At 42.1% G+C, this 25,373-nt stretch overlaps 1 protein-coding gene across 7 annotated transcripts in view; it reads left to right on the forward strand.

Annotated features, from left to right (window-relative positions):
• The window catches only part of TNIK (TRAF2 and NCK interacting kinase), a 300,446-nt gene that overhangs the window by 271,516 nt on the left and 3,557 nt on the right, over positions 1-25,373 (forward strand). For all 7 annotated transcript variants that reach the window (XM_084638591.1, XM_084638586.1, XM_084638585.1 and 4 more), the window contains 10 exons: positions 1,234-1,360; positions 5,067-5,231; positions 10,687-10,795; positions 11,525-11,695; positions 12,876-13,019; positions 14,538-14,672; positions 16,019-16,119; positions 19,279-19,428; positions 21,522-21,681; positions 22,273-22,412. In XM_084638591.1, the coding sequence (XP_084494717.1) occupies positions 1,234-1,360; positions 5,067-5,231; positions 10,687-10,795; positions 11,525-11,695; positions 12,876-13,019; positions 14,538-14,672; positions 16,019-16,119; positions 19,279-19,428; positions 21,522-21,681; positions 22,273-22,412 (1,402 nt within the window). The remainder of the gene's footprint in view (positions 1-1,233; positions 1,361-5,066; positions 5,232-10,686; positions 10,796-11,524; positions 11,696-12,875; positions 13,020-14,537; positions 14,673-16,018; positions 16,120-19,278; positions 19,429-21,521; positions 21,682-22,272; positions 22,413-25,373) is intronic.

Here is a 25,373-nt window from a genome sequence, read left to right on the forward strand (position 1 = left end):
TGCCATAAAGAGATAGACAGGGGGAGCCCTTTATATATATATGCACACTACAGTATCTTACATGCAGACAAGTTTAAAGCATGAATGCAATATACCCTTAATTCACACAATAGGCAAGGCACCTTATGCCAGAGGAGGATCAGGCATGGGGGAGCTCTGCTCCACCAAACCGCCTCTAGAATGTCCCTGACATGCCCTTCTGCTCCCCCCTCTACATAGGGCAAATTCTTCACTGGCTATCTCTGGCCACTTTATGCCAATTGCATGATGCAAAGTGACTTTAACAGACTAGAGAATCCAACCTCTGTCTCTTGCCCTTTTACTTGTATTTGTAAAGACTGAAGGATTTTCTCTCTAGAAATATCACTTGTACTGCTTGATCATAAAACTTTGCTTGCATTAGCCTCCAAGTAGACAGTTCAACTTTCTTTGCTGTTACAATCAGGTGCATGTGCATACAAGAACAGAATGAGCAAGATTACAATAGGCAAGAAATGAATGACACCCTATAAAGAGAAAGCAGTGAAAATTCACCACAACCTGATCCTTACTCTTAGTGCCAGTATACTAATAAGATTGTCTACCTTGCACATTAAGCCTGGGCTCTGACTCAGGTTTGAGCCCAAGCTCCCATTCTGTTCACAGACAAATCAGTCTCAGCCAGATCAGCAAACACTCAAGACCTGGGTCCTAGGACCTGGCTAGGGGGGTGAGTCAGAGCCTGAGTCCCACTGTGACTCAGGTGCAAGCCTTGTTATTTACGATGTGGATGCAGGTCAAGCTGCAGCCCCAAGTCAGAAGGTCTGCTTAGTGCAGTATGCATATGTCAGCATGGCTGTGAGATCCGGGTCCAGCAATCATAAACCCAGGTTTACCAAGTAGTGTGGATGCTCAAGCACTGGCTTGGAAACACTGAGTCCACAAGCCCAGGTCCCACAGGGTATGTCTACAGTGGAATAAAAGACCCCCAGCATTGTTGTGGCTGGCACGGCTGGCTTGGTCTTGTGGGGTTTGGGCTGCAGGGCTAAAAATTATTGTGTTGACGTTTGGGCTTGGGGACCCTCCCTACTCATGGGGTCCCAAGAGCTTAACATGCAGTGTAGACATACCCTTAGGTCCTTTGTGGTACACCCAGTTATATTCTATCTTGAAATAAAATGCAGAAGAAATAATACATTTTTCTACATTAGTGACAGAAATTTGCATCACTAATGTTTTCCATTTTACCACCAGACCAACAGGAGTTCCTGGAAGCAATGAGCCATACAACCTAGGAATGGTGGCATCCCATGGTCTAGAAACATCCCATTCAGATACATTTAGCACTATTTCCAGGGAAGGGACTTTAATGGTAAGGGAGGTAAGTCAGAGATGAGAATTTCCATGGAACATCTTCAGGAGGTTTTGTCTTTGTAAGCATGAAAAATAATTCTACTGTGTATTCTAAACAGAAAATGATTGATTAAATTGTGCTCATTAATGGCTCAGTAATATAATTATGCAGTATAAACAAATATGACAAACAAATGATTCTCGCAACTACGAACAGCAGTGAATAGTAATACTAGAAGACAGGGATGGGATTTGATTTAATTTACTCTGCTGTAAAACCAGAGGAAGTCTAAGCCAAAAAGGTTGTTCTCAACTTACACCATTGTTAGAGAGATTGGAATCTGGCCCAAAGTTTCCCTTTCTCTTCACCATTTTTCAACCCGTCCCAACCTCCACTTAGCCATCTGCCAAAGACATTCAGTTGATTTAGTATAATTATAATTTCTTATCTGAGCATTCTAATTGCAATATCTTGGCTCCTGTACAAGGAGGACCAAAAAACCTAGAACATAATGTCAATGATTGTGTTTATGAAGACGATGGAATGCAAAGGCGGAGAAGCCTCCTGGCTGGACATCAAGCATGTCTCCAAAGGCCACAATAAACTTGACTTCTGGTTTTAAGGAATTGCTGAAGTAAAGCTGTGGTCATCCCACAGAATATTTTGGGTACATTTTTGGCTTTTCCAGTTTGAAATCTTGGTCCACCACATTAATCAAATCTCCCCAGTTCAATTCTATGTGGCTTCTATTCCACCATGCTTGTTTCTCATATGGGTGTCCTAGTGAGGAGGGCAGGGATGATTTAGAGAAAGACGACTTTGATTTCAACTGCACTGTGATAAAAGAGCAAGACTATGGAAGGAACATAAAAAAAATTGCCCATGGAGAAGCCTCAGATTCTTTTTCTGTTGTGGTTCTTTATCAGGCTGTAGATTTTCCTGAAACAGGTGGCTGGTATTTGCCTGAAAAGCCCCACTCTGTTGGCAGGTGTTGAGCTTGTTGCGGGAGGAGTAAGTGGATTCTGCTGAGTCAGTATAGCCAGTGACTCCTTGCCCTGCCTGAACATAAAGGAGTTGACAGTGGCTGCCTAGACGGAAAGGATCTAGGATGTGGGTGGGCAGTCCTGAGGGAGGAACCTTAGGAGCTGCCAAGCCTGTGGGGTAGGTTTCAGCTCATCGTTGATATCTGATTGTTTAGAAATAAAGCCAAACCCCAGGAGGGATGTGAGTTTGGACTTTACATAGTGTGGGAGGACTTTGTTTTTAGAGTAGATTGGAAAAGGTGACTACTCACAGTCCCCAGTGTTCTTAGAGCAGAATGATTTATTACTGTATCAATTCTTTTTTCCTTTGGGGAAAAATGCATCTTTCCAAGGGCTAGCCCTAGATGACCTATGAACAGGCACTTGCCCTCCAACAGTTGATAATGTAGCTGTATGCCCTCATCAAAATATTACTCCAGGCCATGACAGGGATGTGGGAAGGGAAGGGGAGGGGAGTGCGGCACTATGGTCCCAAACTCTCCACCAGCCAAACATATGTCATTGGGAAGTAGCCATTTGCAGGAAGAATATACAAAGAAAGATGAGAGAGCTATTTCCCCCACCTTCGAAATAGCCAAAGACTTCTCACTAAGACCCAAAGCGCGAGAGAGAAATCCCATGTAACTCTAGAAGAAAGAAAGGAGACAGCAGATAAAACCTCACAACTTGAACTTCATCCTGCCACAGAATCAGAAATGGATTTGATGCAAAATGAGCACACCATATAAAACCCATCTAATCATTCCTGCCCTTCAGCCTGGTTTGTACAGAGATTCTTGAAGCATAGTGATACTTGTCCACCTTGTCATGCCAGTGAAGTTAATTAAATTGAATACAAGTACAAGCGATGGCCATGATTATCCAGCCATTTTTGAAATGCTAGTATTAAGCATTGCTACTGTAAAACTTGCTCTGCGCAAACCATACCAGATGAGAGCACTGGTGTCAGATAAGGACTTTAAAACTAACAGTCAGCTGAAAAATCTAACTGGCAATAGAAAATATAGTGTCATATGCAAATCTTCTGTTGTTCTCGTAGGACCTTATCCAAAGCCCAAAGAAGTCAATGGAAAGACTCTTGTTGACTTCTATGGTCAGGGCTTTTCTGCCCTCTTCCATGCACAAGGACAGTGCACAGCTTTAAGGTGAAAGATGTTCAGTCATCAGAGGACATGTCTCTTACCCCATAAGCTATCTGTTCAATCTTGTATTGAGCTGTGCCATTGTTAGTATTTTTCCCAGACCTGAAGAAGAGCTCTGTATAGCTTGAAAGCTTGTCTCTCTCACCAACAGAAGTTGGTCCAATAGAAGATATTACCTCACCCACCTTGTCTCTCTAATACCCTGGGACCAACACAGCTACAACAACACTGCATAAAGCAAACGGCTATCACACTTAGCAGCAGCACTTGTTACCCTAGTCAGAGTGTGTTTTGAGGGACACACCAACGCTTCAGATGGACATATCTCCTTAGCTACAGAAATTGATATGCTGCAGGTGTGATTGCTAATAAAAATAGCAATAAGGGGAGAACTTCCATAACAATACCCATCTGCATGGGAAAAAACACATGCTGAGAGGGTGATTCCTTGTTTGAAAGAAACAGGGCCCTTGTCTGCAAAGGCATCTGATATAGACAGTTACATGGCAGGCTCAGTTATGTCATGGAGAAATGGAGAATGACCTTAAATTCTAAACATTGATGAGCCCCAAAGAAGTTTCAGATAAATCATTTCTTCCTTCCTCTGTCTTTGGTACTTGACTAACCTGAGAATTTGGCAGCTGCAAGGATCAGGGCTATGTCATCTGTGGCTGCATATCACAACCCCAGTAATCTTTCAGGTACAGGAGCTCAAGTATTTCTCTAATAACTGATAGTAGTAGCAGTTAGTTGGAATTGTAGTGCCCTGGCTGTGAGTTCTGCTAGACTCCTGATTCTCCAAACAGGTATCACTTGTGACTTGTGCAGTCTAGATATGCTTTGTTGGTTGCCAGTGGGGGCCTATAAGACAGGAGAGAATTAAATAAGACTTTCTTGGATTAGAGCACTTACCTATAAATGTATCTGGAGTAGGTTTTTCTCCTTTCCACAGAGGCGTGTAACCCTTGTTGACACTAATGGGAGCATATCAAGACAAGAATAGATCTGTTGTTCTGTGGAAGGAAAATGTTGAAGCTTTTCACTGCTGTTTTGTACTCCAGAAGCATGTTTTTGGAGCTGTATTAGTGATTGTGGGAATCCTGCAATCAGACCCCTTATCACTGTTGCTTTTAAAAGGCAGAGGGACCAGATCTGCCCTTCACTATACAAGCCCAGATCTCATGGAAGTCAATAGGCCTGGGCCTATTCTCACAGACTGACTTGGGTGTACCATTGGGCCAAGGGAGATTTGCACCTGCATGCCCAAAGTGAGAATTTGGTCCATGATTACTTTGTTACAAAAAGGTTGATCCAAAATCATCGTCATCAGACTTCTCCTTTTGGTTTAACATGGCTAATTGCTTCTGAAGTTACTTTGTGATTAATTCTCTCTTTCTCCTGTTTTATATTTTGCTGTTTGCCCGATTTGCATGGGGAGAATATGGCAGCGAGGGCTCTTGTTCTGTGCTTGCTTTGGTACCTGGGTTACTGCAATACATCTATTTGTTTTTTTCCCTCTTCTCTTCCTTGTACCTTGTGTCTCTACAGACCACTGGTGAAAAAAAGCGTTCTAGCCATGCAGCCAGCAATGGCTTTGCAGGGCACATCAATCTCCCTGATCTGGTACAGCAAAGCCACTCGCCTGCAGGCACACCGACTGAGGCCCTGGGGCGAGTCTCCACGCATGTGCAAGACATGGACTCAGTGCCTGAAGTAGGTGGTGGGGCCTCTTTGTTACATGGCTATTCCTCTTCCTTCGCATTGCTCTGAACAAGAATTAACATCCTCTGAGGAAGGGGCTTTCTCAGTGTTTTCCTCCAGTCATCTCTGCTCTCCTCTCTCTTTGTTTTCAGTCCATGATTGTGATTATGAACATAGTTGAAGTAACATTGAATCCACTCAGTAATAGGTATATCGTTATATGTTTGAATGGTGGAAATTTGCACTACAGCTCATTTCAAATCCAGCAGTTGATGTCAATGTTTCGTGGTATTGGGCTTTAACCAAACATCCCAGAAGTTTGTGAAAGTCTAGATGTGGGTCTCAATTTAGCAACTTAGTGTGAAATCTTGGCCGCATTGAAGTCATTTTACCTTGATTCCACTGGGGCCCGGATTCCACCTTGTGGCTCATCTCTAATGGTAAGATGAACTAAAAGACTGGTTAGAAAGATGCTGTGAAGTTCTTTAGGCCAAAAATGTAGCACACCTTTCAGGTTGTGGGTGTTTCCATTCAGGGTGAAGTGACTCTGATACCAGCTGCTTGGCAGTGAAGTGGTTAAATGTGTGTGTGTGGGATGGGGGGTGTTCTGCATAGGATACAAAAATCCTAACAAACTCAAGTTCTTCCATATAAACAGAGTGAATCAAAGCCTGCTGTTCACTGTCACTTGCTATATATCATACACACTTTCCTTTGGGCCAAATTCTGCTCTCAGATGCAAGCCCACATCACCGAGTATTAAGTAAAATCTGTGGGTGAATGTCCAATAAGAAATAAACCTTTTATTTTGTTGTGTAGGACATAGATTAAATGATCTATCACCTTATTGTCTTCACTTTAGATTATCCGGCTGTTTTAAGGATCCCTTTTAATAATAATAAATTAAAAATCTTCTTGAAATAAAGGATCCCATTCCTTCTAAAATGTAAGGATCTATGGTACATGTTTTGGCCTAAAGGTTTTATCTGTTTCCTTCTAAGGACAAGAGGGAGTCAGTTGTTTATAAAAGCAAATATTTCTGGGGTCATTCTCAGACTGTTCTTAAAAATGGAGACACAATATGAAGGGATTGTGTTTAAATACATACATTTTATAGTGTATGCACCAAAAAAACCCTGTAAGTTTCAAAAATAGAATTTCTGGGGCTGGACGAGCTGAGGGTGGGTGTAAGATGAGAGTTTTGGCTTCAGTTCAGATTCCTGAATGACTCACGGTACTGCTATCAGAAACCGCCGTCATAGCAGGAATCTGTATAGAAATCTTGTTGCATGGAAGTTTGGAATGGAGGATGAAACTCACCCCAGAGCAAGTGTGTACATACTTAAGCCCTGCATAAGGGCTTCATGGTGTTTGTGTTGTCTATGAGTTCATGCAGGGCTGCCTACATACCCCTATGCAGCAGGGCAAAGATCCCCATGCTGGCCTTGTATATGTGCAGAAGGCCACATTGGGAAAGGGCTTCAGAGTCACATTTATAAAGATCCAGTGGCCCCGGGTGCCTCATACAGATGACATGGTGGGGCTGCAGCTGCTATACAGACCCACTGGCTGGAAGAGTATCTGTGGAAGAACTATGTGGTAGCACTTTGCCCTGGCCCTGTTTTGTGGGGGTGGAATACTCTGTGTGGGCAGAATGAATTTCTCCTTTAGTGAGAGGGCTGTGGGAAGAAGAAGTCTAAGGGTTGCAGTCTATTCCTGCAGAGAAATAATTTTTTCTGCATAACTTCACCATCACATATGTATTCTAACTGCCCTGTGGCAGACTCAGATTACATGTTCATCCCTTGTGAAACAGTGTCAGCCATGCTGACTAATGTCAAAGATTATATGAGTATTGTGGCATGTACCTGTGTTGTGTAGGAAGGGAGTAAGATGACCCAAGCTTGTTTTAAAGTGAATCCTTTGGGTATGTCTATTAAAAATCAGTTTTCTTGTATTTTTTTAGTTTGGTCACTTTAATCAAGAGTGGGTTTGAACCAAGGCTACGGAACTGACAGATAGTGATTACTCCATCTGTATAGTTCAGCAGAACCAGCCGTGATATGTCAGGGCTAAACAGATTGGAAGAGAACTAGTATTATCTCATACTGCAGCTTGGGAAGCTGAGACAGAGGTTTATAAACGGTTGAACGGGACCTGCAGGAAGATGAGGTCTTAATATTTAAATAACAGATTTGAAAGTTATTAAAATGCCAGCATCTTATATGGAGAATAGCTGAGTCTGAGCAAAGAAAGAAAAAGCTTGACGCATCAGAATGGAGGATTTCATCCATCATAAATCATGTATTTGAAAGTGCCTTATCCTTAGTTGGAAAAAGAATCCCTGTAAATATTAAATTTTCCCTTCTAGAGTTGCTGATGCTTCACGGAAAATTTTGAAAAAGACATTTTATGTAGAAACAATTTTGCTTGTGTATATTTATCTCACACACACAAAATTGTGCCTGTGTGTGTATCTATGGGTTATATTTTGCTAATACATTTGCATGAAAGTATGATCTGTTTTTTGCAGAGTTCATCTCAGGCTGTTAATTCTCTGCATGGGAATTAATTATTCTTTATTTTTGACATCACATTCTGTTGTTATGGAGACAACAGTGATGTCACAGAAGATTATGAATAGGAGAGAAAGGTAGGGGGAAAACAACAGGAGAATCATGGAAGGTGGGCACTGAAAACAAACGCTAGCTCATCTGAACCATCTCCCTGCCAGTGCAGGAATGTGCCCGAAGGTACAGTTTCTAGTGTTTTCTCTAGTTAATGTTAAGTCTTAAGCAGTGAGGCTGTTTCTACTTTCCTTGGCAGCTATTCCACATGCCCTACAGTACATCTTCTTGTCAGGAAGTTTCTCCTGATATTAGGCCTACATTTTCTGTTTCTAAATGTAATCCCCTTAGCCCTAGTTATATCTCCCTGTAACATCCTAAATGATCCCTTTGCCATCTTGGTGTTGAAACCCTTCAAATATTTATAGGCTGTTAAAATAGTTCCTTAATCATACTTTAGCCAGGCTTTACATAAGGGGGTACAGTTTACAAAGTCCCTAACTCCCATTGACTGTCAATGGGACTTTGGCTCCAAAGTCACTTAAGTGCTTTTGAAAAGTTTATTCATAAAGCTTTTTTCAAATTTCCTTAGATCAGCCCTCCCAGTCCACTGATAATTCTTGTGGCCGATGAACTGTTTATTCAGACAAACAAAGTTTGAGGATGGAAAATGCCATAAAAGAGCAAAGTAATACCACAAAGAACAAAAATCCAGTTTGAAGTGTGTTGAATAAGAGAAGATTCACAATTCCTCTGAGAGGTAGTTGTGGTCACTATTCTGATCCCCCAAAGGTATTCTGGGACACAGAGTATAAGTGACTTGCCTGACATTATGCAATGTGCCAAAGTTCAGAGCCAGAATTAGAACCATGATCTCCTGGCTCCCAGTCCTTCTGCTTTAATAATAAAGACCGCCTTTATATTTTTATAAACTATCCTTGCTGATAAAGAGCAGAGAAGAATAGGGAGAATCTGACATAGCAGAATTGTTTCTAAATCAAATGCCTTTCAGAGTGTTCCATGAGTTTGACTTTAATTCACCAAACCTTCACAGGGAGATTTTGGAAGCCAAATAACTGAATCATGAAAAACTCAGGAGAGCTCTTTTCAACATATTTGCTCTTAAACTTATTAGGTTAATCTGTTCCTTGAGAGATCTTTGCTTGAAACCCAAGTAGCATTTTGAGAGCAGTGTAAGATTATGCTTACCTTTGAGAGAACTACCTTTATAAAAGTCTATGCTTATCTTCTTATAGTCAGGGTGATATGCAATTACTCAGTGCAGTTTTAGCTCTGGCTTTGTACAGTGAAAGCAGATTTGATTTTGGCCTTTAGTGGCTTAAAAGAAATCTGTGCTAAGGAGGAAAAATGAGAATGGTGTTTCTTCTCTTGTGGAAACATTTGATTCTTGCTATTGTAACAGCATTTAATATAAGTCATAAATATAGCATATCATGGGCAAATAAGATGATAGAAAAATAAGCTGCTCAAGTATGGGGAAGAAAACTTGCCATCATGAGTCCTATGATAAGAATTTCATTTTGTTCAGGAGAAGGTCTTCGCCTCATTTTTCTGCACTAACAAAACATGAGTTTAAAAAGAGAGCAATGTGATGGGAGAACTTTCTCAGTTTCCTATGGCAAAATCTCAGCTTTGTCATCAGCTATGATATGTTCAGGTTTAGTTTTATTAGCTAAGAAATTACCTTTGGGGCCCTCTCACTTTTTAATTTTGCAGTCATTTAAGCTAGCTTCTTGAAACACAGTAGCCCATTGAAATACCTCCAGTGCTGAGTCATATGAGTTAATAACAATGTATATTATATATGTGAGGTGGTTACATCTGTGTGATACACTGCAGAACCATGGTAGATCACAGAGCAAGGTGATAAATTTCATTTAACGCATTTCTTGGAACACCTCACCTGGGTTCTATCCACTAATCCACTTCTGCCAGCAGTTGGGACTACTTCTAAGACACTGAATCTCTGCTACCAACCTGACACATAAATATTTCCTCCCCTCCACATCCCCACAAACATGTGATTTCATCTGAGAATTTAAAGTAGGTTGACAAACACGATGAGCAGTATTCATTCCTGGACCAATGATAGATTTAAAGTCCAATATCACATACCCCATCAGGACCAGCAATGGGTGCTTCTTTTAGAGGGCCAGAATTTGTAACTTTACCAATGGGATAAATATTTCTATTTTTGCCCTGGCATATCACAGGGTAGTGAATAGCCAAACTGTCACATTATTATGTCTGCAAAAGCTCGCCAAGACAGTTCTCAGAGGTTTCTAAAATGTATTATTTATTTTTCTCTCTTTCTGAAAACTGTATAGTTGAAGATATGCTAATTAAAACATCTTAGTTTTACAAGCATAGGCATCCAAAACAAGCAATGGGAATACTTTAAAAAAAAACCTCTCAAACATTCCTGCAGTTGTTTTTCTCTCAAATGTGTAGCATGTCCCTGTTACACAATGATGCGGGGCTGTGTGGGTTCAAGTTTTCAGTTGTGTTTGTCTGGGATGTCCTGCAAAATTCACTCCTGGATTCACCATTCATGAGATGCAGTCATCCCAAACCTTTGTCAATAAGACTTTTCTTTTACATCATCATGTGTTCAGTAATTAGCACTTACAGTGCATATTGTAGTACCTTTCATTTTCAAAGCACAATGCAAACTTTCATGAATCTACCCTTTTTATATAATGTTTATTAATTATATTTTTTCAATGCATATAGAAAACTGATCTGACAGGGCAAAGAGCGTGGTTTGGAACAGTCCCCCATGGGGGAAGATTATAGTTTGTTGTTCACTGGAAGTAAAAACATTGGTATTAAGTATTATTCCCTTCCTCTGAGCCATCATCCTGTTTCTTGCTTTATAGTATGGCATGGGAAGTAGCACCAAAGCCTCTTTCACTCCATTTGTGGATACCAGAGTGTATCAGACCTCCCCTACTGATGAAGATGATGATGAGGAATCATCTGCTACAGGTAGGGAGCAATGCAGCCAACATGGGGTGTGGTCTAAATGAGATCAGAGTATACACTCAGAACATAACCCAGACCTTAAAATGTTCATTAACTCCTGTTTGGGGTGGGTGGGTGGGTTGGCTGGTTGGGGGTTTGTTTTTGTTTTTGTTTTTTTGTGATTCCTTTCACTTTCCATCCAAAACCCAGAAAAGATAAAATACCATGGGAGAGGTCTGAGAGGAAGCAGGATCTATAGGGAAAATGTGCTCACCCTCCCTGTCAGTGGGGGAGAGATTTCCAGGACCCTTTTACAGACTCAAATAGAAGTTTGGATAGTTCAGAAAGTTTGGTTGCTGCTATTATTATTTTATTTAATTGTACCAGGACCCCACTGTTCAAACACAGAACAAAAAGATAGTCCATGCCTCAATGAGCTCACAGTCTAAGTATAAGACAAGAAACAGCAGGTGGATACAGACAGACAGGAAGGGAGCTCAAGGAAACAATGAGACAATTTTGGTGAGCATGACAAGCTACGGTCTTAGCACACCAGCTACATAAGCTTTTGGTGTTCATCCATCACCTAACTATTTATCTTAAGTCAAAGGCCAGGTCATTTGTTGCATTTTTAATGTCTTATCCCTAATCAGAAAATAAAATAAACATTTCTCTACTGAATCAAGCAGACTGGAAAAGTAGCCCAGTTGTGATGGAGTTGAGGAAGCTGTTACTAATATGTTTTCTTTTTAGCACTGTTTACCAGTGAACTGCTTAGACAAGAACAGGCCAAACTGAATGAGGCAAGGAAAATCTCTGTGGTAAATGTGAACCCTACCAATATCCGCCCCCACAGCGACACGCCGGAGATCCGGAAGTACAAGAAGCGCTTCAATTCGGAAATACTTTGTGCTGCTTTATGGGGTAAACTGCTAAGTACCCAACACTCTTTGCAAAGTTTTCTAGAGCCTGGGGTTAAAAATGAAACGTGAATGGTTTTAAAGACTGCTTCACCATGCAACCATGCCTCAGTCTGCAGCAGCCTCGTGCTACGCAACAGGCACTTTGAACAATCTGTAACTGATGGAAACTTGAGGACCCAAGGGCTTGTCTGCATCATGAGTTACTGAGCAGCAAACCAAGGTCTGAATCTACAGCACACCAGCTTGCCAGGCAGTAGCATCTCTTGTGGACACTGCTACACTGCAGTGAAAGTCCCAGAGTGCAGCTTCACTACTTGAAAGCGCAATAATTTGCTATGTAGGCAAGCTCTAAGTTAAGTATCCACATCATCTGTAGGCTCTTAAATGGGCCCTTAGACACCCAGAGGTGTCCCATTGCCAGTGAAAGCCCCCAGTTTCAAAGGTGGGTGTCTAACTATGCATTCAAGCTTGAAAATTGAGATCTCTGTTTCAGAAACTCATTCTGCCTTGTATTCGTTTCATCGCTACAGTGTATTGTCCAGCAATTTACATTGTAAGTGCTTGCTTTTAATGGTTATGCTATTGCAGTCAAGGTCCTAAGAGGCAACATGAGGTGTAAATTTTCAAGAATGCCCAAATGACTCAGCAGCCTAAGTCCAATTTTCAATAGTGAACATCAATGAGAATTAGCAGCCTCAGGGTCATGGATTTTTTCACTACTGAAAATGGGTCTTAGGCAGCCAAGTTACTTGGGCATTCTTGAAAATTTTACTCATGCTCTAGTGATAGAGCAGTGGACAGGGAATAAGTATGACTGACCTCTCTTCCTTGCTGTACTGGGCAACCTAGGCCAAAGCACTTTTCACCTCTTTGTGCCTGGATTTGCCAATGTGTAAAATGGGGATAATAATATCTACACCAATGGAATGCAGTCATGGAGTGCTCCTCATGATGCTGGCCATACTTATGGTACATAGTCTCATGCTAGATTGGTACGGTTGTGATTGTTGTCCTTTCTGGGAGCCTGAGGTAGCAGAGAATGAGACTTTAAGGCCTGATTCAAAGTCCATGGAAATCAATTGACAGACTTGCATTATCTTCAATAGGCTTTGGACCAGGCCCTTAAAGCAGCAGCTGTGGAGCGCGGTTTAAGTCATCCCATTTGCTTGTTTAATATCTAGGTGTTAACCTACTAGTGGGTACAGAAAATGGACTGATGCTGTTGGATCGAAGTGGCCAAGGAAAGGTGTACAACCTGATCAACAGAAGGCGATTTCAACAGATGGATGTGCTAGAGGGACTTAATGTCCTTGTAACAATATCAGGTACACCTGTTACTCTGCTTCACTGTTCACAACCCTTTCCTTTCTAATTTCCTGGGAGCAGTTCTGTCTCAGACAGAAACCAGCCCCTTAATGTCAGAAGAAGGACTGTAGGATTAGCTTTTAGTTTAATTACAGAATCCAATAAATTAGATCTGGAAAACACCTCTTAGGGCATTTTCTTCCATCCTCAGTTGCAAGATGCCCGGCTGCACCACTATAATCAAGGGCTCGTCACCATTTCAGTTTTCAGCCAACAGCTCTGTGCTCTCAACCCTGAATCAAAGGATAATTTGGGTATTTCAATATTCACGCCTGTTTGTATAGGCACTCCACATGCAGAACTCCCATGGAAGTAATGTGACAGTCCCACCTACAGAGAGGCTACAGAATCAGATCTTTAGAATAAGCTCCCATTTCAGCAAGCTGACACTAGTATCCCCATCATCCATAGATGGAAGGAGATAGGGAATTGCAGAAACCTTTCCTGTTAACTTATTTTGCACATTTAATTCTCACTGGGTAGAGTGACAAAATTTACTCCAACGAAACAATTTGATAGCTGTAGTTTTGTTTGCAATCTTGTCCCTTTCTCTCATTTATTTAATATTTTCTTCCTCCTGAGCCTACTAACCATTGAAGTGTAGACTTTTCTTCCTTTCACTGAAGATTTCTTTTAAAATGCTGCTTCCTGATTTACCTTCTTATATTGCTCCCATGTAATTTTGAAAAGAATATAAATGATAGGAATTGTAGTACCATAGGAAGAAAAAGGTGAAGGTAGAAATCCATTATGAGCATTTGTGGTGAGCTTAACAGACTTGCAAAGGTGATTGGAATATTGCGTATGTGTGATTTGGAATTCTCTGAGTTGGGATTAGCCAATTAACCTACTGGCTTAACTCCACTGACTTCAGTGGGAGCCATATAATGCATCTGAACTGGGTCTTTGTTAACACTTATTAGTGGTAACCCATGAAATATTCACATTTGAGTAACAGGATTAGGGTTTATATCCGGTTAGACTGCAGCCACTGGAGGGTGACATGATCACACTCCCCCAAATCTGACAATCTGTCCAGTAGAGTGCAGTGCCACACCACATAGCCAGACACAGAAACTTAGTGTGTGGTCAAATAATGGAACTTATCTCAAATAGCAGTAGCTGGTGAGCAAGATTAAAATTGCAGAGCTATTCAGAAGGGTTCATGGACCAGATGAAGTCAGAAGGTATTTAGATGTGGGAGAATGGTATGAGGAAAGCTCATGCAGTGAGGTTGGAATGTGTAGTGGATCAATGTCATGCAATGCGATGACCCTAAATGAGTTGTGAGATGCAGGGATTGAACCCAGGACCTCTGGATCTAAAAGCATGAGCCTTCACTGCCAAAACTAAGACACACTATTATTAGCCAAAACTCATAAACCTGTGTACTGGTGATTGGGACACATAGAGGGGGACAGTGATATATTGAGTGAGTGTGAGTTATAGTTGCATTATATTTTTTCATTTTTCACTAGGAAAGAAGAACAAGCTGCGAGTTTACTACCTTTCATGGTTAAGAAATAGAATTTTACACAATGACCCAGAAGTAGAAAAGAAGCAAGGCTGGATCACTGTTGGAGACTTGGAAGGCTGCATACATTACAAAGTTGGTAAGCGGAACAGGATGTATGTACTGTATCTGCTCACCTCATGAGGATTTCACTTGAAGGATGTTTTAAGAAATTCAGTGTAGCCATTAAAACCAAAAATTAAGCAATCATTACATTTGTTCTAGTACTAAAAGAGAAACTGTGAGGTACCAATAGTAGTGAACTTGAGGGACAACTCTGCTTGATGTTTACATGATCCTCAGGGCCAGATTCTCCCCTCGCTGTTGTAAATCAGGAGTAACGCCGCTAAAGTTTATGGAGTCACACCAATGTAAAATTGGTGTCACTGAGAGGAAAATCGGACTCTCAATCATTCATCTTCCCATTAATCATTGACCAGTTGGTTTTGAGAGGTCTTCACTCAGTTTTCCTTATTTCTGAACAATTCACGATTTTGAAGAGACTTTTCTTTTATCACAGTTTCACCCAGGCAGTAGCAATCAGGAAGAGACTATTTCTTTGGTTATATGCATTGAAGAAAACCACCAAACTGAATGACAAGCATTCATGTGGTACTGTTCAAATTATCACCTATCAGCCGTGATCGTATCCTTGCGCTCTTCCGATAGGAATATAGGATTTTCCACACCAGAACAAACTAATGGATCATCTAGTCTAGAATCCTTTCTTTGTCAGTGGCCAGTGCTAGGTGCTTCACAGGGTGATATAAAAGCCCACATAACTGTACAATATTTTCTACTGTGGACAAGAACATTTCTTCCCAAACTCAGTTAGCAAATCAGTTGGTGATCTGTTTATGCTATGAGGCATGAATATTGATGTCCCTGGAAATTTGATCCTAACTATAACTGCTGGGGGTAATTCATATAAATGGACTAATCATCTTTAAGTTGTGCTCTTTCTTTCACAGCTCATAGTCCACTGTGGAGGAAGATTTAGTCTGATGGAAGAGTTTTTGAAGGAAATGTCTTTAAAATTGGCTTATTAAATATTCCCCTTTATTAAATATTTTTAAATCACATGTAACAATAACTGCTGAAGAAAGATAATCAAACATCTTATTTTTTTCCTTTGATTCTGCAGTCTTAGATCTGATCTAATCAAAAAGGAAGAGGATTTCCCCCCTCTTGTTTCTAGGTGGTTTGGCCCAAAAAAATTCCATTGCAGTATTTTGTACTTTGATACTATTTTGAACAGAGGTACAGGAATGAGGCAACAAAAAAATCAGTATGCCACAATCCTAGTTAAGCTTTTAATCCATCTCTATGTAGTAGATAAAAACATTACCAATGGAAAGATAGTGAGAAGCTCTTCCTTGAGATAAATTGTGCAGTCTTGTTTGAGTAAAATGGATGTTTTAAAAATTAGTTTTATTTCAATTTTAGTGAAATATGAAAGAATCAAGTTCTTGGTGATTGCCTTAAAGAATGCTGTAGAGATATATGCTTGGGCTCCGAAACCATATCACAAGTTTATGGCATTTAAGGTATGTTTACGTTGTTACAAAAATACAATCCATCATCATAAGTACATGGGAATTTCTTTATTATACAGATTATGAAAGTGTATCATTTCCTTGGTTATCCTCCCCTTATCAGGCCAGACAAGGAATCAAACACAGGTCTCTTTTGTGATGCATAGAACTGACCTGGCAGAGTTACCGGGCAAACTTTACAATGGCATGTCTCTTTCATACTTCAGGCAGGCACACAGAAAGATTCTTCAAGAATCAAGAATTTATTGTACTTAATACTACCTTTGAGATTATTGGATGCAAGGTGCTATAATAGTGCTAGGTATTATTGATAATTATTTATTAGTATATTCTGGGTATATGTTCTTCTGCAATTGAAAGTTTTTGACCAGTGCTGTATTGTTATTTTTTTCATATCGACTAAATAAATTATTTTGTCTCAAACTAATTTACATTTTAATGACATTAAAAAGTTGCATTTTTAGAAGTGTGTTTTGCATCTTTTTTCCCCTCAATGTTAATTTTTTATCTTAAGGTATAAAGTCTGATAATCTGAGGCCACTTTCTCTTTTTTTCCTTCCTATCTTCCCCCAGGATTTTTCACCAGCATTCTGCTTGTACATAAATTGTACCTAAACTAAGTGTGCTCTGTGTACTTTACACTCAGCACTTTATAGCACTTTCCATCCACAGATCTTTGCAGAGGGCTAACTGAAAGGGGCAGTGGATTCAGAGACTGTTTCATGCTGAGTAAACACTGCATCCCTCTAGCAAATATGGCTTTTTCAGGGAGGATGAGTGTGATCTGATGCTGAATAAAGTGAAGTGGACTTCATATGAGGAATTAAGCAGAGTTAAGGCAGTCTACACTAGAAGCGCTACATTGGCACAGGTGCGCCGTTGTAGCACGTCTGGTAAAGATGCTCTATGCTGATGGGAGAGAGAGCTTTCCTGTCAGCATAAAATATCCACTTCCATGAGAAGTTCTCCCGCTGACATAGCGCTGTCCACACATAGGTCGGTGTAATTTACGTTGCTCAGGGGGGTGGCTTATTCACACAAAGTAAGTGGTAGAGTAGACCCGGCCTTAGAATGGGATGGGATCCACCTCCCCAAGCTGCGGGCAAGTTTTGAAGCTGTAGCTGAATTCTCCTGTGGCTGCTATTCGAATCTATGGACTAAATAGGCATCACTGCCTTTCCACACCTGTTCAGGGATTCACAGAGACTGGAATTATGCAAATAAAGAGTGGCCCTTCCTTGCCCTGCCCCACCCCACCCCTAATAGTTCATTCCTGTTCAGAGTCCTCATGAAAACCACTCAGACAGGATACAAATGGTCTCCCACCCTCGGTTGCTTTGCCCACACACCAACACAGACCTTACACGGCACAGAGCACCTGCTGTGGGTTGGAAGGGGGAATTCCTCCTTATGTGTTAGCTGAAACACTCTCTCAAATGAAAATGAGTACTCCTCCATGATCCTGTTTAAAGGCCCAAATTTTGGGGCTGCACAGAGGCACCTGCGAAAAAAGAACAGTGCTCACAAGGGGGAGCCCGGGGGGGGGGGGGGGGAATTTGTCCAGCCCACAGAAGATACCATGCAGGGGAGGAGCTTGTGAGTCACATTTTTTTAATGCATACACCATCTGACCCTGCAGTAGCCCTGCACACACCACCTCTCTGCAAATTATTTGTGCATGCAGCAGAGGAATGTGTACTGGCTACTTCAAAGCCTATCAACGCTGGCAGAGATTCGTGTGTTGTTCGCAGCGGTGAGGGTGTTTGCAGGTTATGACCCTAAACTTCGAGTATCTCTGTGAGGAAAAGACAGAGGGAATTTAAGTGATTATTCTGAAGGGGGGATGGTGGAGCTTGATGTGGAGAGAGCAGCAAAATAAGAACAGACGCGTGAATGGAATTAAGCAGCAGGGTGCAACTTTCATTAAACTCTAACACAGCGGGAGGGGCATTACCCACCCATCACCCATACTCTCCTATACCCGGTATTTACTTGATTCCAGTGCATGGGGTTATAGGGCTCCTTACCACATAACCCATAACGTGGGGTAGGTTCTCCTCAGCCTATTCCCCCAGGACTCAGCTCTCTGAGTCCTAGCACCCTCGCCCTCGCAAGGGGGACAGAGGGTGAAGCAGGGTGGGGACCTCAGCCAATGAGGGCCACAAGGTCTGACCTCCTCATGCAAAGGCCACAGGGTCTCACCCTATCACATGAGCCCAAGACCCAACACCAAAATCCCAGGTCTTTTATCTCTGGGAACTGTTCATTTTAGTTTCTTAACCGCACTGGAAACTGGCCACAAGTCACAATGAGTAAACAACTCCACCCAGTACCTCAGTTATGTACCAAGCACATTCCTACTCAACCCACTGTGGCTTCAAGGTGCTGTGAGGAAGGCAAAAGCTCCCTGGTAGTTTGCCAATTGGCCTAGGGGAGAAAAAATTCCTTCCTGACCCACCTAAACAGTAACCCACAGCATCTGTCAAACTGCGTTCCTGTTCTTAATTTGGATGGGTAGGGTGAGCTGCAGGAACAGAGGTGAATGAGATTCCACATGACCCACACTCGGAGCTAAATCCTGGGAGCTGGGGAATGCTGGCCAGTCAGCACCCCACTCCCCCAGCTGGCCAATGCATGCCAAAGACTCCCAAACAGAGGAGCTACCTATTGTCCTTTGGCAAGTATCTCCCTCCCTTGTTATTGGAACTGTCTCCCTTTCACGGCTGGCCCCATCAAGTTCCCCCACCCATTGGTGTGGATGGGTGGCATATGCCAGTATCTTTACAGGCTGTCTTTTGAGCTTTCATTCCAGCTGTTGGATCCATATTTTCCAGTGACTGCTATCCCTGCATGGTGAAATGCAGCATGTATGTAACATGTCAGACAGCCTGATGGTTATAACAGGAAAGACAAACATTACAGCAGCACTTTGAAACTTCTTGTAAGATATAGCAATACAAAAAGAGCCAGACTAGCAAATGAACGTGGACAGACAGAGTGACCAAGTAATACCCTATGGGGCATCTGAGATGCAATAGGACTATCAATGACACATTTAATAAGAGACAAACGTGGTTTCATAATTGTAATGTGCTGCCAATAGTGGGCTTTGTTTGTACCTCAGGAAACTGACTGAAGGGATTTTAAAAGTCTTTTGCAGATCTCCAGCACAAACCGTTGCTTGTGGACCTCACGGTAGAAGAGGGTCAAAGATTGAAGGTTATCTTTGGATCACACACTGGATTCCATGTGATTGATGTAGATTCAGGAAACTCTTATGATATCTATATACCATCTCACGTGAGTACACGGAGGAGCTGTGTTACTGTATGACTAACATGATGAATAAAGTACATCCCAAACAAGATTTGGAAGAGGGTTCGGCTGTTGGAAATCATGGCTAATTACATGGCATCTTGCTGTGAGTACTAAAATCACTGGTAATGGCCTCTCTGACAAGCGAATGAGAGAGGGTGAGAGGTACCATACACCTAGTTAATAAAGATAAAGGATCTGATTCGACAGTCTTTACTTACTTGGGGGCAAATTCAGCCCCATGCCAAGCCTCCATAGTCAGGCATGGAAAGAGGAATCCTCTCACATACACCACGGACCAATCGTGGTGCCATTCCATAGCTTCTGTTTCCGTGCTGGGGGGATGGTTAATAGGGAACCAGGTTCTGCCCCAACAAACAAAATGGGCATCCCAAGGAACTGGGCCTCTTAGTGCAGATCTCTTGTAGGGAGTTCCAAATCCTGCCCTTCACCCCATTCCCTTGTGAAGTAGTTTTTCTGAGTAAGGGCTGCAGGACTGGGCTGCAGGATCTTTACGGAATAAGCTGTGTTCCGAACTCTGTGTATGGTTAACAGACAAAAATGGACAGTTAAGTGAGACAAGACAATATGAAGTAAATGTAGCCTTTTCTGGAAGCCGATTTTGCTGAACTCTGGTAAGAATCTCTCATCACATGGTTTCAACTAAATTGGTTTAAGCGCATTTTGTGAATAAGGCCAAAGCAGGACTGAACTGAGGTTACAAAACATACTGGGGTTTAGGTTTAACTTGGTATGCCCACTTTAACTATTTATGGTATGTCCACACCTTGAATACTGCGTGAGGTTCTGGTTGCCCCGTCTTATAAAAGATATACTGTATTAGAATTGGCAAACGTACAGAGAAGGGCAACAAAAATGCTTTGGGGTATAGAACAGTTTTCATATGGGGAGAGATTAGAAAGACTGGGACTGTTCAGATCAGAAAAGGGATGACTAAGGGGGGATATGATAGAAATCTATAAAATCATGACTGGTGTGGAGACAGTGAATAGGGAAGTGTTATTTACTCCTTTACATGACCCACAAACCAGGGGTCATCCTATAAAATTAATAGACAGCAGATTTAAAACAAACATAAGGAAGTACTTCTTCACACAACGCACAGTCAACCTGTGGTCCTCACTGCCAGGGGATGCTGTGAAGGCCAAAAATATAAGTGGGTTCAAAAAAGAATTGGATAGGTTCATGGAGGATACGTCCATCAGTGGCTATTAACTGAGATGGTCAGGGATGCAGCCCCATGCTGTGAGTGTCCCTAAACCTCTGACTGCCAGAAGCTGAGGTTGGTCGACAAGGGATGGATCACTCAATAATTGCCCTGTTCTATTCATTCCTTCTGAAGCATCTGGCACTGGCCACTGTCAGAAGACAGGACACTGGGCTAGATGGACCATCGGTCTGACCTAGTATGGCCGTTCTTATGTTTTTATGTTCTTATATATAGTGTTTGAGCAAACCATTGGAGAAACCGGGGCAGCTGGAACTGTGTTTTAAATCAACATAGGAATTCCCTATCTGATCAGACGAGTGGCTCATCTAGGACAGTATCCATTGCCTGATAGTGCTGTCAGTGCCTGATAACTGACAGGAAGGTGGAGGAAATGCCGCCAAGGTAGCATGTTGCCTTAGCGACTGAAGATCAGAAATGTAAGCAAAGTAGCTGCATCCTAGTTTCTATCCTTCCTCCAAACACTGATTATTCAAGAAAGGAGAAGATTTCCTCCTCCCCAGTTCTGTACCCAGTATTCTTAATTTCTGTTTCGCTATCATTTGAACACAAGATGTATTTAGTGGTCAATAGCAGTTGATATATGGTACTGTCAAATGTCAGACGCCATTTTCTGGGGGTGTAAATGTTGCAATCTCCTTATAATGGCTGAGGCTGTTTATCTTTGACACTTCAGACAGTTTGATGGTGGGGTAAACGTGACAAATTACTCTCTTTCGAGCCGATCCTTTAAATGCCCAGGCATAGCTGTTTAACAGGGTGGGATTTTCTTAGACTTTTTTCCCCTCTTTGATTTAATTCTGATTTGGGGGGATTATTTTAATCACAGATTCAGGGCAATATCACTCCTCACGCCATTGTCATCCTGCCAAAAACGGATGGGATGGAGATGCTCGTATGCTATGAGGATGAAGGGGTGTATGTGAACACCTATGGACGGATAACTAAAGACGTGGTGCTGCAGTGGGGAGAAATGCCTACTTCTGTGGGTAGGTGGACCCTTCCTCTTCTCCGTTGTCATTTACAAATGTAAAATAAGATGAGAAATAAAGGAAACTAAGATGGGGTCATTTGGGAACTTGCCAATCAAAGCAGACCGCTCTCACTCAGATGATGGACCTAGTTGTTGTCCATTCATAGATTGGGCCTTGAGGACTCCCTACTTAAAGTCACTAGACCGGGGAGACAATGTGCTCCAGTGAAGAGGGCACTGGTTGGGGAGTCAGGAGAACCTGAATTCTAAACTCCTGGCTCTACCATTGGCCTGCTGTGTGACTTTGCTTCTCCTCTCAGTTCCTCTGTTTCCCGCATCTGTAAAATGTGGATAAGGATGCTTTATTCTTGTTAAAGCACTTCGAGATCTATGGAGGAAAAAGCACTATATAAGAACCATTATTATTATCTATTATTTGAGTGCTTTCTCTTGATGTGGCTGGCTTCTGCTACTTCTGGCAAATGGAGAGCTACTTGATTCCTCTAGACAGTCTTTGAATACTGATTGTTGAGAGCGGCTTTGCCCATTTTGTTATTAATAGCCTGCCAAATGTTTTTAATGCTCTTTTGGAAATTCCTTTTGACAGCCTACATTCATTCCAATCAAATAATGGGCTGGGGAGAAAAAGCTATTGAGATCCGTTCAGTGGAGACAGGACATTTGGATGGAGTATTTATGCACAAGCGAGCTCAAAGGTTAAAATTTCTATGTGAAAGAAATGATAAGGTAAGTCTGCCTCAGAGTGTGCATCAGTGCTTTACATCTTTAAGATACAACCAGCTACCTTGAGGTTTCAGATCTAGTTTGTCTTGAGGTTAATAAGTAATCAATGTGATGATCTGCTTAATGCACACAACACACAAGCAAACCACTCCAAGTAATTCTCTTAAGTAGAGACAATCAGTAATGGAGAGAAGCCCTATGTTGACTCAGCTTGAATTTCTCCTAAGTGGTGATGACAAAGCTACTTGAGGAGTCTGCTCAAAACCTAATGGGCCCATTTGCCTATCTTTGATCAGCTGGAGTGGATCAGTTGTGTTTCCATTTACAGATTCTATTATAATGATTTTCTGCATAACCATTCCCCCATCCAGCAGAGTGAAAATGCTGCTGAAATATATACTCCAGTTCAAGCTGCCTCACCTAAACAATAGCCTGTACTCTAAAATATTGCATGGCCACAAATCAGTTCCATGAAATAAATCCATTTAGAATCTTGGCAGGTCAGTTACAGTTACACACACACATTACATTAAAAGAACATTATTAATGTTGCAAAGTCAAGTACTTAGAAGTTAAGAAATGCCAGAATGAAGGTTGCCTCTGCAACCTTAATTTGATCCCCTTGTGCGTACGCATTGTGATACAATCTTAATAATGTTCTTTGAATGTAGATTTTTGTGTGTAGATTCCTAGGTTTTTCAAAAAGCAAATTGATAAAGCAGAAATTCCATCATGTGACATCATATTGATACCCACTCATCAGCAGAGTTGAACTGTTTAGATCCACTGCACAGATCTCTGCCTCTTGGGCTAACGGAATAACTGGTAGCAGTAATAGGATGTCATCCTCTGTGTGTATCAGCACAAGGGAGGGATGAGAGACCATATTTGCCAAAGGGTTTCACAGACGTATGCTAACAGCAGAGGAATGGTGAGACTCAGGAATTGGGAGTTACATTCCAGGCTTTGGAGGAGAGTGCTCTCTAGTGGACACAGACTCTTCTACACATTTTCCCCAGACTTGATGACTTCTGCCCCATCCTCTCCAACATGGCCCTGTTCCATCCTGTCTGCTCATCCCTGGCTACTTTTCCTAAGCCCAGGCTCTTTGCCCAGCCAGTTACTCTCTTTCTTCCCCCTACCCCTTCAGTTCCAATCTCACCAGACTCCTTGTCCCATTCTGCTCCTTTTCTTCCCCACTGCCCTGGCTTTTGTCTTCCAACGCATTCCCCTTCCACATTACCTGGGTGTGAAAAGTGGGGTCACGGAGAGTACAGGAGAGAGAGAGAGGCTCCCTGTTCTCAGGTCCAGTGCCTAGCCCCATTCCAGCCCTGAGCCCCATTCCAGCTGGAAGCAGCCATTACAGAGAACAGCCAGCTTTTGCTTCTGCAGTCCTGGACTGGAGGGAGCATGCTGAGCTGCTTTGTGGGGATGATACATACATAATCCACTCGCACGCAGGAGCTGCGAGCAGATGGTGGATGCACAGTCTGGTTACACATGGGAGCTGTGAGGGGATGGGGCATGCTCAATGAAGACAGAATTTTTAGAGATTTTTAGCTGCTAAAAATCAAAAGTCTCTGCTGAGCATGTGCAAGCTGCAATTTTTCAAAGGCTTATAACTTGGTGGAATTCTACAAGGATGGCAACAGGCACATCCCTATCGTAAAGGCCACCCCACTGCCAAATTTCAAATCCCAGATACGAAGTATGGGGGTGCTAGAGTTGTTCAAAGAAAAGGTCACCAGCTTTTTTTAACATAGCAAAAGAACAGAATTTTCCCTAATTTCATTCTCAGAAATGGCTGAACAATTTGGCTGAATTTTTCCAAAAGGTTGGCCTGAGGCAGACAACCAGCATGAAAAATTTCAGGTCAAACAGCCTGGCAAAGTGATAAACAATTGAAAACAAGGTCTTAAAATGGGAAGTCCTGCCTATAATAAACATGGCACTATGGAGCAACCCCAAGCTGAGCTCTCCTCTCTGGTACTGATAGCAAGTCAGGAAAGCCCCATAATTTTATTGACACCTACATTAATGATGATCTGGCTCGGTGGGTCATTCTTCAGTGGTTCTAATTTGCTCAGAATACAGCCAATACAGAGACAACCAACTTGCTGAACTTCCCTTAGATGATAGCACCAGTTCTCTCAGTTGACGTCTTAAGTGTTAGATTTCAGTTTCCTTGTACTAGTCTTGGAGAGTGTCCCTTTGCATATAGAAAATGTGGGAATGAAGAATGTTGTCATCTGCAGTGACTGAGAGGTTGTGTTACATGATGGACTGAGACCCCCCTAGAAGAAAATTCTGCCAGGTTGTTGTTCATAAACTCTTATGTTGTCTTGAGATACTAGCAAGGTATAAGGTTCAAACTTAGTACTGTTTGTGGCATCCGTCAACACTTTTGCCTGGAGCAGTGTCCACTTGTGGACCTTTCCGGCACCCTCCCACAGCTGCAGGTCTCTGTGCACATTGTGGAGGAAAGTCTCTATCCCCCTGTGTTTGCTGGATGCTTCTATAACCTTCACCCCTTGGATTGGGATTGGAAGACTGGAGGGGCTTGGACCCATAATTTCCTTCAAGAAAACAGTAGAGTCCACTCATTACTGGGTGTTCCCCAGTCTCCTCAAGAGTCTTTTCTGGTCAGGGACACATTGTTTCTGCCTCAGTGGCTGTCCCAGCTGTCAGGCTTGTAGTGAAGCTCCCCTTACGCAGAGAGGCAGAGCTGCATCCTGCTCCTTCACCAGACATTCCTGAACTGAGCCAGGTTCTCTCCTTTTCTTCTCCCTCCAGGCCTGGTGTTAGCTGCAGGTATTGTAGGGTGGGGCTAACTGGGTTCTCTTTCATCCCTTCTCTGCTGGTATGGTGTTTCTCTGCTCCATCACAGCCTCCTTGTACTGCAGTCACACTACCTGAGAAACAGGATTAAAGTAGAATTTCACTGGAAACCAGGTGCCCTGTCTC

The sequence above is a fragment of the Lepidochelys olivacea genome (assembly GCF_965140295.1).
Source record: "Lepidochelys olivacea isolate rLepOli2 genome assembly, chromosome: 9".
Lineage (NCBI taxonomy): Eukaryota > Metazoa > Chordata > Testudines > Cheloniidae > Lepidochelys > Lepidochelys olivacea.